Source organism: Mus caroli, chromosome 3 (assembly GCF_900094665.2).
Source record: "Mus caroli chromosome 3, CAROLI_EIJ_v1.1, whole genome shotgun sequence".
Taxonomy (NCBI): Eukaryota; Metazoa; Chordata; class Mammalia; order Rodentia; family Muridae; genus Mus; species Mus caroli.
In genome coordinates, this window is record NC_034572.1 from 98,555,193 (window position 1) to 98,570,231 (window position 15,039).

A 15,039-nucleotide genomic window follows, 5' to 3' on the forward strand; every position below is an offset into this window, starting at 1 on the left:
TATTCCCAAAGACTCAAAAATCACAAAAACAAAAACCAGAAAGTAAACAAACAAAAAAACAAGGTCATGCAGCAAACTACTAACAGTAAACAGAACTGCTACCACTGCATATAACTGCATCCTTCCAGACAAAAGCCAGCAGCTGTGGGACACTATCCGTCATGAGAACAAGCAGATGACGGCATTCTGACACTGCCAACTGACAGGGAGAGTCTTTGATGTTATGACACTTAACTCAGAATAAAGTATAAACTGCTCTAAAATTTATTTATGGGCTAGAGAACAAAAAAAGTACAAAATACTAACACATATCCATTTTTCATATTGATCACTTTCATTCACTTGCTTAATTTTATTCTAAAAGAGATTAAAAACCAAACAGAACAAAACTTACAATGTCTGAAGATTGGAAAGAAACCTAAATACACCATCAGCAATGTGAGTGACTCTATTGTCCCCTAAATTCAATCTCTCCAGTAAGCTCAGACCCACAAAGGCAGATTCATCAAGGCGGGTCAGCTGGTTATAGGACAAATCCCTAAAAAACAAGAAACACTGAAAGTCAGGATTAGCCCAATCTATGAACTTTACTGACACGCTAAGCTCAGTTTTCTAACAAAAACTGAGGACCTTCCCAGATCTCATAACTACCATGAGAATAACTGACTCCATTCACCATCTTTCACCCTCCCACGAAGCACCACTCAACACTTACAGTTCAGACAGTCTCTGGCAGAACTCCCATGCATCGGGGCTGATTTTTTCAATAGCGTTCTGGCTCATATACAGTTGCTGTAACATTCGCAAGCCATATAGCCACCCCTTGTTCACTCCTGTAAGGTTATTATGTTCCAGTTCTCTGTACAATTATAGAGAAGTAAGTGACTCAAAACAAGGCATTCAACACCAAGTACAGTTTCAAATTTCCTTTAAACTGACAGACAGACACACCTTTGCTGAACTCTAGTGACCCAAGAAACTTAAGCTCTAAAGCAACTAAGTATCTATAAAGCCAACAGACCACGTGGTACAGCATTCCAAATCCACATAAATTCTGGTAATTTTGAGTCAAAACAATATGAAATACAATTTATTTTTATATTGAAAAGCTTATGAATGACAACAAAAATTCCAGTCAACTAAAAACTTTAAAGTCTGTATGAAAGCAAGGGGTGTGACATGTATAAGGCCTGGGGTTCAGTCTACAGAGGAGGAAGAGTCCTCAGTTGTGGACGATCCCCTAGTCTAATACTTACAATTCTTCCATATTATTCAAGCCAAAAAATGCTCCATCTTTGAGTTTGCTAATTCCATTCCGCTGCATTTTCAATGAGCGTAAAGAATCAAGCCCTTGGAAGGTAAGGCCTTCTACAATTTTAATCCTGTTTCTTTTCAGTTCCCTTAACAACAACAACAACAACAACAACAAATTTACAGTTAAAACAGTTGACTGAGTTATTTTAACAGTAATTTAAAAGAAAAACTGCTGTAAAGGAAAACTTGTCTTCTTCTAATCCACCAATTTTGTTACTCACAAGAACTGCAGATGAGGCAGCTTGAAGACCTTAGGTGGAATCATGCTAATTCGGTTCCGGTTCAATTTTACCACTAATAAAGAATCTGATAAGTTGTCAAAGCAGCCAGCTTCCAAGGTGGTTATCCTATTATTACTCAAATTCCTAAAATGACAAGGTAATAGCACAAGAAAAGAAACAGTAGTGACTCCTCAAATCTAATTCTAGATCAAACTCTGCCACTTAACAATACACAGGTTGACAAATCATTTAACTGCTATTTCCAGTACCCACGCCAAGCCAGGCTTTATTTTTTTTTTAACATCAGACAAAAATCATATTTCCTATGGTTGTAAGTATCAAGGTTCATGGGAAGCACATGCGATGCAAAGGCAGTAATACTCAATCTTCATGCTTATGAACCACAACAAAAAAATCTTCACTGGTATGTTTTTGTGTGCGTGTGTATGTGTGCACGGTGTATGTAGGGGTGCAGACGCCAGAGCAGGATAGTGAAAGGGAGAGCTACCTCTATCATTCTCTGACTTACACACCTTGAGATGGGGTTTCTCATGGAACCAAAAGCTCAGTCTCTCATAGAACCATAAGTTCACCATTTTGGCTAGGCTGGCTGGCCACTGAACTTTCAGCATCTGCCTCTCACTACTCCCAAGTGCACACACAGACATGCCTGCATTTTCATAGGGGTGTTTGGGATTTGAACTCAGGTCCTTGTACTTGCAGAGCCAAGCACTTGTACCCACTGAACAATCAGTCTCTTACCTGTTATTTTATTTCATAAATCACTTAATTGCTTTCTCCCTTCACCTACAAAGTTAATTATGTTAGAGCTGGAGGTATAGCTCAGTGATGGAGTGCTTGTCTAGGATACTGTAAGGTCCTAGGTTTAGACACTAGCATTGAAAAACAAGGGAAGGTGGGACTTTGTAGAGAACACCCTTAAACTTAATGCCAGCACTTGGAAAATACAGGCAGGTGGATCTCTATGAATTTGAGGCCAGGCTAGTCTATATAGTGAGTTTTGGGCCAGCCAGGACTACAGAATGAAACCCTGTCTAAAAACAAAAAGAAAGAAAGAAAGAAAGAAAGAAAGAAAGAAAGAAAGAAAGAGAGAGAGAGGGAGAGGGAGGGAGAGGGAGAGGGAGAGGGAGAGGGAGAGGGAGAGGGAGAGGGAGAGGGAGAGGGAGAGGGAAGGAGAAAGAAAAGAAAAAGAAGACAAACAAGGCAGGATAAAAGCTGAGCATGACACTGCTGAACATGACAAAATCCTGCATTTGGTTCCCAGCACCAAAATGAAAAACGCTCAAACTAAATCTTGGGCTGACAAGATAACTTAGCAAGTAAAAACACTTGCCAAACAAGCTTAACAACCTGAATTTCATCCCAGAAACACTCCTAAAGATGGAAGAAAAGGCTAGCCAGGTGTGTCACATGCCTTTAATGGCAAAAGTAGATGAGTCTCTTGAGTTTGAGGCCAGCATGGTCTACAGAGTGAGTTCCAGACAGCCAGGGTTACATAGAGAAATCCTGTCTTGAAAAAACAAAAAAGAAAGAAAAAGATGGAAGAAAAAAACCAATTGCATACAGCTGACCTCTGACCTGCACAGTCTCACTGCAGGGTGCATATTACATCACCCCTGCACAATAACAAATAAATGTTAAAACTAAATCCCAAACTTTGCTCTCAATGTCTAGCAATTTTCTCTGAGCACTCTTTCTTTTAGGGTGAAGTAGGGAAATAAATAGCTACAAAAGCCCAAAACTAAGCTTGTTTTACACACACACACACATCAAAATTGATGGCCAGTGAATGACAGAAATGCACTGGCAGGCAGTGCACCAGCTCCTGCCCAGCCTACTGCAGTTGACTCAATAAACTGTTCTTCCAATTCATGAGTAAATCTAAGTCTCTATTTTACTTACAGGTATTTCAGTGACATTCGAGGAAATGAAGATGTCTTGATTTCTGATATTATATTGGAACTGAGGTCTAAACTCTCGAGAGCAGAGTAAAGCTGGAATGCTTCTGCATTTATTACTGGTATTAAATTATGCACCCTACAAAACAAGGATTATATTGAAGTTATTGTCAGTGATGCAACTCAGGCCACAAAGATACTAAATAATTAAGATCAACAGTATAGGTACTTGCAAAAACAATGGCATGTACTGTTATAGTGAAGGCAGAGTGGTAATAGGTGTTGATTCTGCAAAACAGGTATTTCTATATATACATATATGTGTGTGTGTGTGTGTGTGTGTGTGTGTGTGTGTGTATGTATATACACACACACAAAATTCATAATTAAATAAGAAATCTGAAATCTTAACTTTCAGCATCTGCCTCTTACTACTCCCAAGTGCACACACAGACATGCCTGCATTTTCATAGGGGTGTTTGAGATTTGAACTCGGGTCCTTGTACTTGCAGAGCCAAGCACTTGCACACACACACACACACACAAATTCATAATTAAATAAGAAATCTGAAATCTTAACTTACAATGAAAGTAGAGTAATATTAGGTGTTGGTTCTCCAAAATATGGTATCTCTGTTAACTCATTGTAATTCATTTTCCTAAGCAAAAGAGAAAAAAGTTTTAAAGGTTAACAATGGAAATTACCTATTCAATTCTGGTTTTGGCTATTATCTTAATATATCCAAATTTGAAAGGGCCTATGACTGAGACTAAGTGCATATAACTTTGAAAAATTCGATATTTTTAAGACTTAAATGTACATTTAAGTGCAGTGCCTTCAGAAACCAGTGGCATTGGACCCCCTGAAGCTTGAGTTAAGGTGGCAGCCACCCAATGTGTGTGTTGGAAACCAAACTCAGGTCCTCTACAAGAGCACTATGTGTGCTTAACTGCTGAGCTACCTCTCCAGCTCTAAGAAATTAGCAATTTTAATGTGCTGCTTCATAGTAATGATCTACCATTGAAGTCAGCATTACATACTGGATGTAGTTCTAGCATATCTGTAATCCCATTACTTCAGAGGAAAAGGAAGGAGAATGTAAGTTCAAAATCAGTCTGAAGTATAAAACAGAAAGTCTGTCACAAAAACAAAAATACAAAAACGAATCAACAGCAACAAAAAAGAAAAAGAAAAATCAGTATTACAAAGGCTTGTGCCAGATAACACATGCCAGTAACCCCTGTCCTTTGACGTATGTAAAAGGATGCACAGGTCCACTGGCCAGCCTGTCCTACACAGTATGATCTAAACCAATCTAAGCTATTTAGCAAGATACTGAGGGACTGAAGAGAGAGTTCCATGGTTAAAAGTACTGGGTGCTCTTCCAGAAGACTCAGGTTTGATTCCCAGAACCCATACAGCAACTCACAACTGTCTCTAACTCCAGTTCCATGGTATCTGACTTCCTGTGAATCCTGCATGCATGTGGTGCACAGACATGCATGCAGGCAAACTACCTATACACATAAAATAATAAAAAGTGTTTTAAAGGGGGACTGAAGTAGTGATGCAATTATGTTTTAATTTTAGAAATTAATTTTTTAAAGGGTGGGATAGAGTTGTAGCTCAGTAGTAGGATAGTAGGGTAGTTCTGAGCTGCCTCACATGGTTGCTGGGTATGGAATTCATGTCCTCTGGAAGAGCATCAAGTGCTCTTAACCACAAAGCCATATCTCCAGCCTTCAATTCCTTCAATTTTTTTCACAGCAACTCTAGATTAAAATTTCCCAAATTCATATTGGAGAAATGGCCCAGGCAGTAAAGTTCTTGCTGTACAAACATGAGGACCCGAGTTTGGATCCCTAAAACCAATATAAAGCTGAACAGAGCAGCACCCATCTGTACACCCAGTATTGAGGTGGGAAAGTGGAGCTACATGGATTCCTGATGACCAATGACCAGTCTATGTAGTACAGATTTCAAAGATGATGTTTCAAAAAATAAGGTAGAAGAGGCCAAGAAGCTAGGTCATAGGCCCTAAGGAGAAATCCACTACTATTATTCTGCTAAAGAAGCATATCAATGAAACAACTCCTAATGACATATTGCTATACACATACATCAGTGTCTCTCTCAACCCTCATCAGAGAAGCTTTTTGTTTGTTTGTTTGTTGTTGTTGTTGTTGTTTTGGGTTGTTTTGTTTTGAAGACAGGGTTTCTCTATATAGCCCTGGCTGTCCTGGAACTCACTTTGTAGACCTGGCTGGCCTCGAACTCAGAAATCCGCCTGCCTCTGCCTCCCGAGTGCTGGGATTAAAGGCGTGCACTACCACACCCCACAGAGAAGCTTCTTGAAGTAAATGGTAATTAACTAATCAACGTGCAGAGAGAAAGAGACTTTGGAATGCTCAGCCCTAAATGCAAAATCTATACCAAACCCCTCCCATCAAGGTTCAGAGGTCTATGAAAAAGAGCAGGCAGAAAGATCCTAAGAACCAGAAGTAATGGGTAACTTCAAGGAAACAGCTGCCTTCTTGACACAACAGGGCAAATGCACATATGAACTCAGAGACTATGACAGCAAGCACAAGACCTGCATAAGCTCAAGCCAGACAAAAACCCCAAGGGGAAGTGGGCACAAAGTCCCACTTCAAGACAAAAAGCTATTTGCAATTGGTTACCTGCTAGGAGAGGAAACCTGTTTTCGTCAGTGGAGTGATACTGAGTCTATCAACCATACGACAGGGAAGGCTCCATGCTCAGGAAGAGGTAGCCAACACAAATTAGACTCTTTGTTTGCTTGCTTGCTTGTTTAGTTTTTGTTCTTTTCTATTTTATCTAATTTTATTTTATATGCACTGGAGTTTTGCCTGCCTGTATATCTGTGTGAAAGTGTCAGATCTTGGAGACAGCTGTGAGCAGCCATATGGGTGCTGGGGCTTGAACCCTGGTCCTTTGGAAGAGCAGTCAACGCTCATAACCCCTGAGCCATCATTTCTCCAGCCCCTTGTTTTTGTTTTTTAAGAGAAAGAAAGAGTGCCGGATGTGGTGGCAGAGGCAAGTAGATTTTTGTGAGTTCAAGGCCAGCCTGATCCACAAAGTGAGTTCCTGTCCAGCAATGGCTACACAGTGAAACCCTTTTTCAAAAAAACAAAGACAAAAAAGAGAGAGAACGTGAAGTTGGCAATATAGGGAAGTATGTGAAGATCTGGGAGGAGTTGGAGGAAGAGAAAGAATATGATCAAAATATATGAAATTCACAAAAGAAATAAAAGCATTATTTTAAATAAGTAAGGTAGACAAGCAACTCACAAAGATACTAAATGTTGATCTCTGGACTCCACAAGCACTTACAGTGCACAGGTGCACACACAGACACACAAATACACACCAAAAATATTCAAATTCATAATTAGGTTACTTCAAAGGCTTTAATATTGAATGAATAAAAATAACTTACACTTCTTGTAATGTTTGTGATTCCAAGGTGATGTTCCAGTTAGACAGCCGGTTATGACTCAAATCCCTGAAAGAAGACAGATATACTGAGCTCAGTGGTGGAAGCTAGACCTCAGAGAAAAACCAAACAGAATAGGGGCTAGGAAGACATGTCTCAGTGCTAGAGGAGCTAAGACCTAGGCAACTCTTTAGTGTGCTCTAGAAGGGAGGAGAAGGGAGGAAGTACAAAACTAAAACAGGAATACTAAGTCCTACAAAGGTAACTTTTTTCTTTAATTCATTAATTTATTTATTTACTTTACAACTCAGTATCAGTCCTTCATCTCCTCCCAGTACCCCCTCACTCAAGTCCTCTCCCTATTCTACTTTCCCTTTCTCTTCTGAAAAAGCAAAGACCCCTCTGGATGTCTCACACACACACACACACACACAAACACACACACACACTAACACCACCACCACCACCATTACCACCACCACCCCACCCAGTCACTGTGGGACCAGGCACATTCTTGCCCACTGAGGCCAGAGTCTACCCAGGTGTTGTGGTACACGCCTTTAATCCCAGTACTTAGAAAGCACAGGCTCAAGTTTCAGGCCAGCCTGGTCTATACAGATCAAGCTCCAGACCAGCCAGAGCTACACAGTAAAATTCAGTCTCAAAAATAAATAACCAACCAAAGAAACAAAAGATTTCTTTTTATTTTCAATTATGTTCACATGTGGGTATGTACATGGGAGTACAGGTGCCCATGGAGGCCAAAGGCATCAGATTCCCCTGAAGGTAGTATTACAGGCATTCAATGGTGTCCTCTGCAAGCGTCATCTCTTCAAGAGTAGTATGTGCTCCTAACCACTGAGCTATCTCACCAGCCCCTAATTGTGAATTTTGAGTCAGGCATGGTGCGAACTGTCTGTAATCTCAGCACTAAGAGAACAAAGGCAGGAGGATCATTCAATTTGAGCTTTGCCAATAAACTCTAGGCCAGCCAGGGTTACTTAGTAAGACCATGTCTCAAAAAAAGTACAATTGAATTTTAGTATTACCAAAAGTAATGCTTATGAATAAATTTGTCCAAATTTCAACAGATCTAATACTTTTTTATTTTAATGGGTTTTTTTTTTAGTAATTTAGGATAAATTAGTAATGGTTCAATAATAAAAATCCATAAACCATATAGGCATGGTGGTCCATGCCTAAAATCCCAGCACTTGGAAGGTTGAGGTGGGAGGGGCATAAACTATAGTCCAACCTAGACTGCCTAGCAAAGTCTTTTCTCAAAAGCAAACAAGCTGGGTGTGGTAGTGTACTTGGAAGGAAGGCAGAATTAGGCAGATCTCTGTAAGTTCCAGGCCAGCTAAGGCTACACAATGAGACACTGAGACACTGTCTCAAAATTAAAAATAAAATAAAATTTTAAAAGGTAAAAGGATATAAAGTCTTCTATCCTTGTCACTAGCTTCCTCACAATTTATCTTTTTCCAATAGCAACAAATGGAACTACTATGTATATTGCAGCCCTCTAAATGTTTTATACATACACCAACAAATTTTTACACAAATTATAATGCATATTTTGTCCCTTGCTTTCTTTTTTTTTTTTAAGATTTATTTATTTATTATATGTAAGTACACTGTAGCTGTCCTCAGACACTCCAGAAGAGGGCGCCAGATCTCCTTACGGATGGTTGTGAGCCACCATGTGGTTGCTGGGATTTGAACTCTGGACCTCTGGAAGAGCAGTGGGGTGCTCTTACCTACTAAGCCATCTCACCAGCCCCTGTCCCTTGCTTTCTTAACAATGTTTTTTTTTTTCATCTCTTGTAGTGAATATATTATAATAGATCAGCTACAAACAATTTTCTTTTTTTTTTTTTTTTTTTTTTTTTTTTTTTGAGATAGGGTTTCTCTATGTAGCCCTCGCTGTGCTGGAACTCACTTTGTTAGACCAGGCTGGCCTCAAACTCAGAAATTCGCCTGCCTCTGCCTCCCAAGTGCTGGGATTAAAGGCGTGAGCCACCACACCTGGCTCACAATTTTTTTTTTTTTTTGAGGCCAGGTTTCTTTATGGAGCCTTGGGTGTCCTGACACTAGCTCTGTAGGCGAGACTGATCTTGAACACAGAGATCCACCTGCCTTGTAAAGGCATGTGCCACCAACACCAGCCAGCTGTAAACAAATGTGAAGGTAGATTTCACAAGTCAAAATGAGAGTTTCTGTAACTTGAACTAAGCTGGATATGCAGAAGTAATACATAAAACATAAACACTAACACTAAGGATAGTGCAAGGCTAACCTGTGCTCATAGCAAGACCCAGTCAAGGAATCTGGTCTTCCTAAAAAGAGCTATCTAGCTTCCGGGGAAGGTAATAAATCTTCAAATTATGTTGATGATTGTGACAGTTCTGGTTTAATATTTATTAAGTTGAAGTCTTCTATGTACTACCAGATGAATAAGCACATAACTGCAAGGCAAATATTCCTCACTGTGCTTATACATAAAACAAGCAAAAAGCTAATAACTTGCTAATCCAAAGATACATAAAACTAAAAGTTTATTTAAAATTTCATCCCATCTCTAGCAAGCAGTTTATTAGAACTTTCACTAAAGTTCATCATGAGTTTAAATTTTTAAACAATCTTTTAAAAAATTCACCTGGATGATTCCTGTCATCTTTACAATGCTCAAGTAGAACCTAGCCCACCTAAGCTGTCTGCCCAAGAGACCTACTGCATGTTACAATATGGCTATCGATAGGGGCACACTAGAGAAACACTACAGATCAACCTGTCTCCCTGTGCTGCCACAGGCAGTTGGCAAGTGCACGAAGATTTGGATGACACAGCTGAACAATTTGCTCGCAATGAGATTCATGCCTGCCCATCAGTATCTTAGCCACTTTCGTTTAAAGAGCTTAATTTACATGGGGACAAAACTAAGCATTGTTGCTGTTTTTTTTTTTTTTAAGTGAAAGTACTGATATAAAACTATCTTTTAAAGTATCTTATTTAAAAGAAATTGTTTGGGCAGGGCAGTGGAGGTGCATGCCAGAGACAGAGAGCGGATCTCTTGAGTTCAAGGCAAGTTCCAGACAGACAGTGGTACACAGAGAAAACACATCTAGAAAAAGCAAAAGAAAAAAAAAAGAAATTAATTGGTTAAGGACTCTCTATATTAACACTAAGGGATATCCATGGGAGAACTCTTAGGAAGGAGTGCAATCAAGAGTTAACTACCAACAACCTGAGGAGATAAAAGATGCTTGTCATGCAATCATAAAGACCAGAGTTTGGATCCCTTATGCCCACATAAATGCCACATGGTCCTGAAAGCCCACTTGTAATTCAAGCACTTACAATCAGCGACAAGATCTCAAGACCATCCTGGAAAGGTAGACTAACAAATTCAGCGAGCTCTGGGTCCCACTGAGGGAACCCTGCTCAAAGGAATACTCCCAACATCAACCTTGAACCTCCTTCACCCACGTGCACACATGTGCACCCACATCTGCACAGACATATATGCGCACACATATGCAAAATAGATATGCATACATATACATATTCATCATCATCATCAACCAAGAAGACTTAGGGTTTAGTAAGGCATCACAGGCATTGCCACTGATAGAATGAAAGCCCCAACTATTCCCTTCAACTATCTCCAAAATGTATTTAGCAATCAATAGCCTTTCCTGCATTTTCTAACACTACAAATATGAGTAATAATGTATGACTAATATGTAAAGGCCCTCCCCTCCCACTCATGCTACAGGGAAGCAGCTGCAATAAGCAATGAATTATTAAAGTGCTTATATCATCCGGAGCCAGAGGTGCCATTACTGTGGTTGTGCAGTGCCATCAGGGTGTAAATTATTTACAGAATGCTCAGAGAAGTCACAAGTTCTGCAAGCCAACTACAAAGAATTCCTGCAGTCACAGAGTACAGTTTCTTCTGCCTAGTCAGGTCTGTCCACTTCTGTGTCAATAATCTTTTCTTGTTTTCAAGAACCAACAGCATTATTAACATCAACAACAACAAAGCCCCCAATAAGGGAGTCTTTTACAAAGGGTATTAAACACACACACACACACACACACATCTAGCCAAGCAATGTGGCTCAGAACTGTAAATCTGGAAGGCTGAGATAGGAAGACTGTTGGAGAACAACCTAGACAACCTAGTGAGAACTTGTGTTTTTGGTTTTTTTGTTTTTTAAAGGGCAAGGAATATAGTCTACTGGTACGATGCTTGCCCAGCATACACCAAACTATTAGGTCTGCCTGATCTGCAGGTGAGCTCCAGGACAGCTAGGGTTACACAGAGAGATGTAATCTCAAAAAAAAAAAAAAAACAAAAACAAAAAAAAAACCAAAACCAAAACCAAAACCAAAACCATAGTCTAGAGATATGTTTCAGCAGTTAAGAGAACTTGATGGTCTCACAGAGGACCCAGGTTTAGTGCCACAGTACAATTTGAGAGTACACCATACAGACAAAACTCTCTGGTCTCCTTTGTACTATTTCTAACACAGTATTGCTGTATGCAAATGTAATGTCCACCTCAGGCTCACGTGGCTGAACACTTTCCCAGCCAGTGAAGCTGTTTGGGGAAGCTGTGCATTAGCAGAAGTAAATGAGACCTGGAGGGTAGGACTGGATAATGGGTCAGCTCTGCTTCCCACCTGGGCTCTGCTTCCTGAATATCAATGCCACATAACCAACCACCTCACATCTCCACCGCTACAGTACAAACTGCTCCTGACACCACACATTTCCTTCCATGACAGACTATATCTTTCAAACCCATGAGCCAAGTCAGGCAGCGGGTGATGCACACCTTTGATCCCAGCACTCGGGCGGCAGCAGCCAGTGGAGCTCTGTGAATTTGAGGCCAGGCTAGTCTACAAAGTGAGTCCTAGGCCAGCCAGGGCAAACCCTGCCCCACACACACACACACACAAAAAAGAGCCAAAATAATGCTTTCATAGTTCTTTTCCCACTTAAGTTACTTCTGTAAGGTTATTTTGCCACCACCACAGAAAAAAAAAAAAAAGCCCCAAACCTCATATTGCTATATAAGTGGTTCTAAACCTGTCAGAATACACAGATATCTACATTACGATTCGTAACAGTAGAGCTGCATCTCCAGCTCTCTTTTTATTTTTCATCTGAAGAAGGGTCTCTTTTTTTTTTTTTTTTTTTTTTTTTTTGGTTTTTCGAGACAGGGTTTCTCTGTATAGCCCTGGCTGTCCTAGAACTTACTCTGTAGACCAGGCTGGCCTCAAACTCAGAAATTCGCCTGCCTCTGCCTCCCGAGTGCTGGGCTGCCAGGCAGGTCTTGCAATCTTGCTTCCTCAGCCTCCTGAGTAGCTAGCTGGATTACAAACCTACATGCCTACACTGCTTTCCCTAGGTTCTTAACCACTTAAAGTACTGCTTCTTGGGACTATCATAACAATATAGGAAACAAGAACCTAGTCTTTGCATAGCCAGATCAGAAAGCGCAGACAAATCACTTAACCTCTCTATACATCACTTGAATCCCTTCTAATATAAATTGTGAATACCAACACCAACTTTATAGGACTAGTTTAAGTATCTAAATAAAATGATTTAACACAGAGGTTTATGTATAAAGGTATCTGAAACAAAACAATGGACCAGCACCATCTCTGTTAAGCATTTATCTACTAAACATGCAGGTATAATCCATTTCCCAAGGCAAAACCTTAGCTGAAACTACTCCCCTACCTTAGTGTGATGGATATTCATGGTTGTCAACTTGATTACATCTGGAATTAGCCAAAATCCAAATACCTATGAGGCATTTTTCTTCATTGGAACATTCGAGGAGAAGACACACTTAAATCTATCATCTGGGCCACCCTTTTTAGCAGCAGCCTATAAAGGACATGAAAGAAGGAAGCTCTTGCTTTTTGACCACTGCCCTCACTCTTGGGGCAAGTCCATTCCTTCAGTGGTAGTATGAGAGCTACTTCTTTGGAATTCTGGTGTATGCTGAAAACATGTTCGGCCTCATGGGCTGAACAACTACTGGATTACTGAACTTTTAGTCAGAAAACAACCCCTTGTTGGACTAGCCAGACCGTAGCCTGAAAGCTATTATTATCTAATGAATGGTGTGTGTGTGTGTGTGTGTGTGTGTGTGTGTGTGTGTGTGTGTGGCTAATACAGCTATTCTCCCACCTACCTGCAGTACCGGAATTGAACCTCAGGCCTTACAGCTGTTAAGTAAGCATTTTACCACTCAGTTGTATAACTGCCTAGCCCTCTCTTTATTTTACTTACTTACTTACTTACTTTATTATTTCTTGTAGTTTACTTTTTAGCTAATCAGTTGGCTCTGGGATTATAAGTACATACTACTCTTGCAGAGGACCTGAGTTCAGTTCCCAGAGCTCACATTTTACAGCTCACAATTGCCTGTAACTCTAACTCCAGGGGATCCAAAGGCCTTTTCTGGTCCCCAAAGGCACCTGTACTCACATACATATACCCCACATATAAGCACATAATTAAAACAAATTCATAAATAAATCTTCGGTGTTGAATCTCCTGGAACTGGAGTTAAAGACTGTTATAGCTGTTGTGTAGGTGCTAAGAACTAGACCCATCTCTTCTATAAGAACAGCAAGTGCTCTTAACCTCTGAGCCATCTCTCCAGTCCTCTCTTTTCACTTTTATTTTTATGACAGAATATCACTAAATTGCTCAGATTGGCCTTGAACTTGCAATTCTCCTCGATCAGCCTCTGGAACAACTGGGATTTATCGTGCACTACTACTTATCAAGCTTCCTACATTAAAGATTTAAAACTATAATCTTAAATATTGATTCTGACTTCTGACTCCATGAGAAAGATAGCATAAAAAGATGGATAGACTACCAAAAACCTGGTAACGTGTTGGATGGAGTACACACTAACATCATGTACTTGATATTCCAGAATCATGCATTATCACAACTTCTAAGACTCTATTCTACATATGTAGTCATATAATTTTGGAAAACTACTTACTAAGGAATTATTGTACAAAAAAAAAAATCTTAAAACCTACATGCTAGCCGGGCATGGTGGCACACGCCTTTAATCCCAGCACTCGGGAGGCAGAGGCAGGGGGATTTCTGAGTTCGAGGCCAGCCTGGTCTACAGAGTGAGTTCCAGGACAGCCAGGGCTATACAGAGAAAACCTGTCTCGGAAAAAAAAAAAAAACAAAAACAAAAACAAAAAAAACCCTACATGCTATCAAGATAAATTAAATAACTTAAAGTTCCATCCAACAGAGTTTTCTGCCACCAGTTAAAATATACATACATGTATTTATACAAACTATACAGTGGCTTCATTTGTGTTTTCAAAAGAAAGGAAAAAGATACATATATGTATAAGACGCCTATCTAGCAAACAATAGTGACTTTTCGTAAATGTGACAAAAGGATTTTTACTTTTCCATCTTAAATGTCTCCATTCTGTTTTAATAGCTGATCATGGGGGGAAAATTGTTTAAAAACTCATCAGACCTGATTGAAGAGGGAAGCCTAAGTAACTGTGAGTGCTGAGCTGTGGCTGAATCATCTGTCCACCTCCCCACTCCCACATGGCCATCCATTCTAGGCCCCGAGGAGGAGGCAGAAAGAATATAAGAGCTGGTGGCCAGAACTGTGAAATGCTGACTTCCAGACTATTGTATGGCTATTACACTCATGAACTTGCACCTGCACAAGATTGAGCCAGCCAAAATTCCAGCATAAATGGGGAGGAGCACCCATGCCCCATGCTTGGCAGAGGAACTATTGATAACCTATGACTGAAGGTGGGAGAGTCATACACATAATTTAAAATAATAAAATAAATCTTTAAAAATAAAATAACAGGGTAGGTGTAGTAATACACCTATAACCTCAGCACTCAGAGATCAAGGCAGGAAGACAGTAAAATAGAGGACAACCTAGACAATACAAAGCAAGATTCTGTCTCTAAATAAATAAATAAAAGGAGAAAGTCTGGAAATGATGTTGATTATATCCAATACTATAAAGAAAGCTAAGGCATTTTCCATTATTTGTAAGTTTTTTTTTTTTTTTTTTTTTTTTTTTT

The 15,039-nt window shown here is 39.8% G+C and overlaps 1 protein-coding gene across 2 annotated transcripts in view; it reads right to left on the reverse strand.

The window, feature by feature from the left end:
* The window catches only part of Lrig2 (leucine rich repeats and immunoglobulin like domains 2), a 55,349-nt gene that overhangs the window by 33,725 nt on the left and 6,585 nt on the right, over window positions 1-15,039 (reverse strand). For both annotated transcript variants that reach the window (XM_021158328.2, XM_021158327.2), the window contains exons 2-8: window positions 6,916-6,981; window positions 4,039-4,113; window positions 3,459-3,593; window positions 1,536-1,679; window positions 1,257-1,400; window positions 716-859; window positions 395-538 (exon numbers count right to left, since the gene is read on the reverse strand). In XM_021158328.2, the coding sequence (XP_021013987.1) occupies window positions 395-538; window positions 716-859; window positions 1,257-1,400; window positions 1,536-1,679; window positions 3,459-3,593; window positions 4,039-4,113; window positions 6,916-6,981 (852 nt within the window). The remainder of the gene's footprint in view (window positions 1-394; window positions 539-715; window positions 860-1,256; window positions 1,401-1,535; window positions 1,680-3,458; window positions 3,594-4,038; window positions 4,114-6,915; window positions 6,982-15,039) is intronic.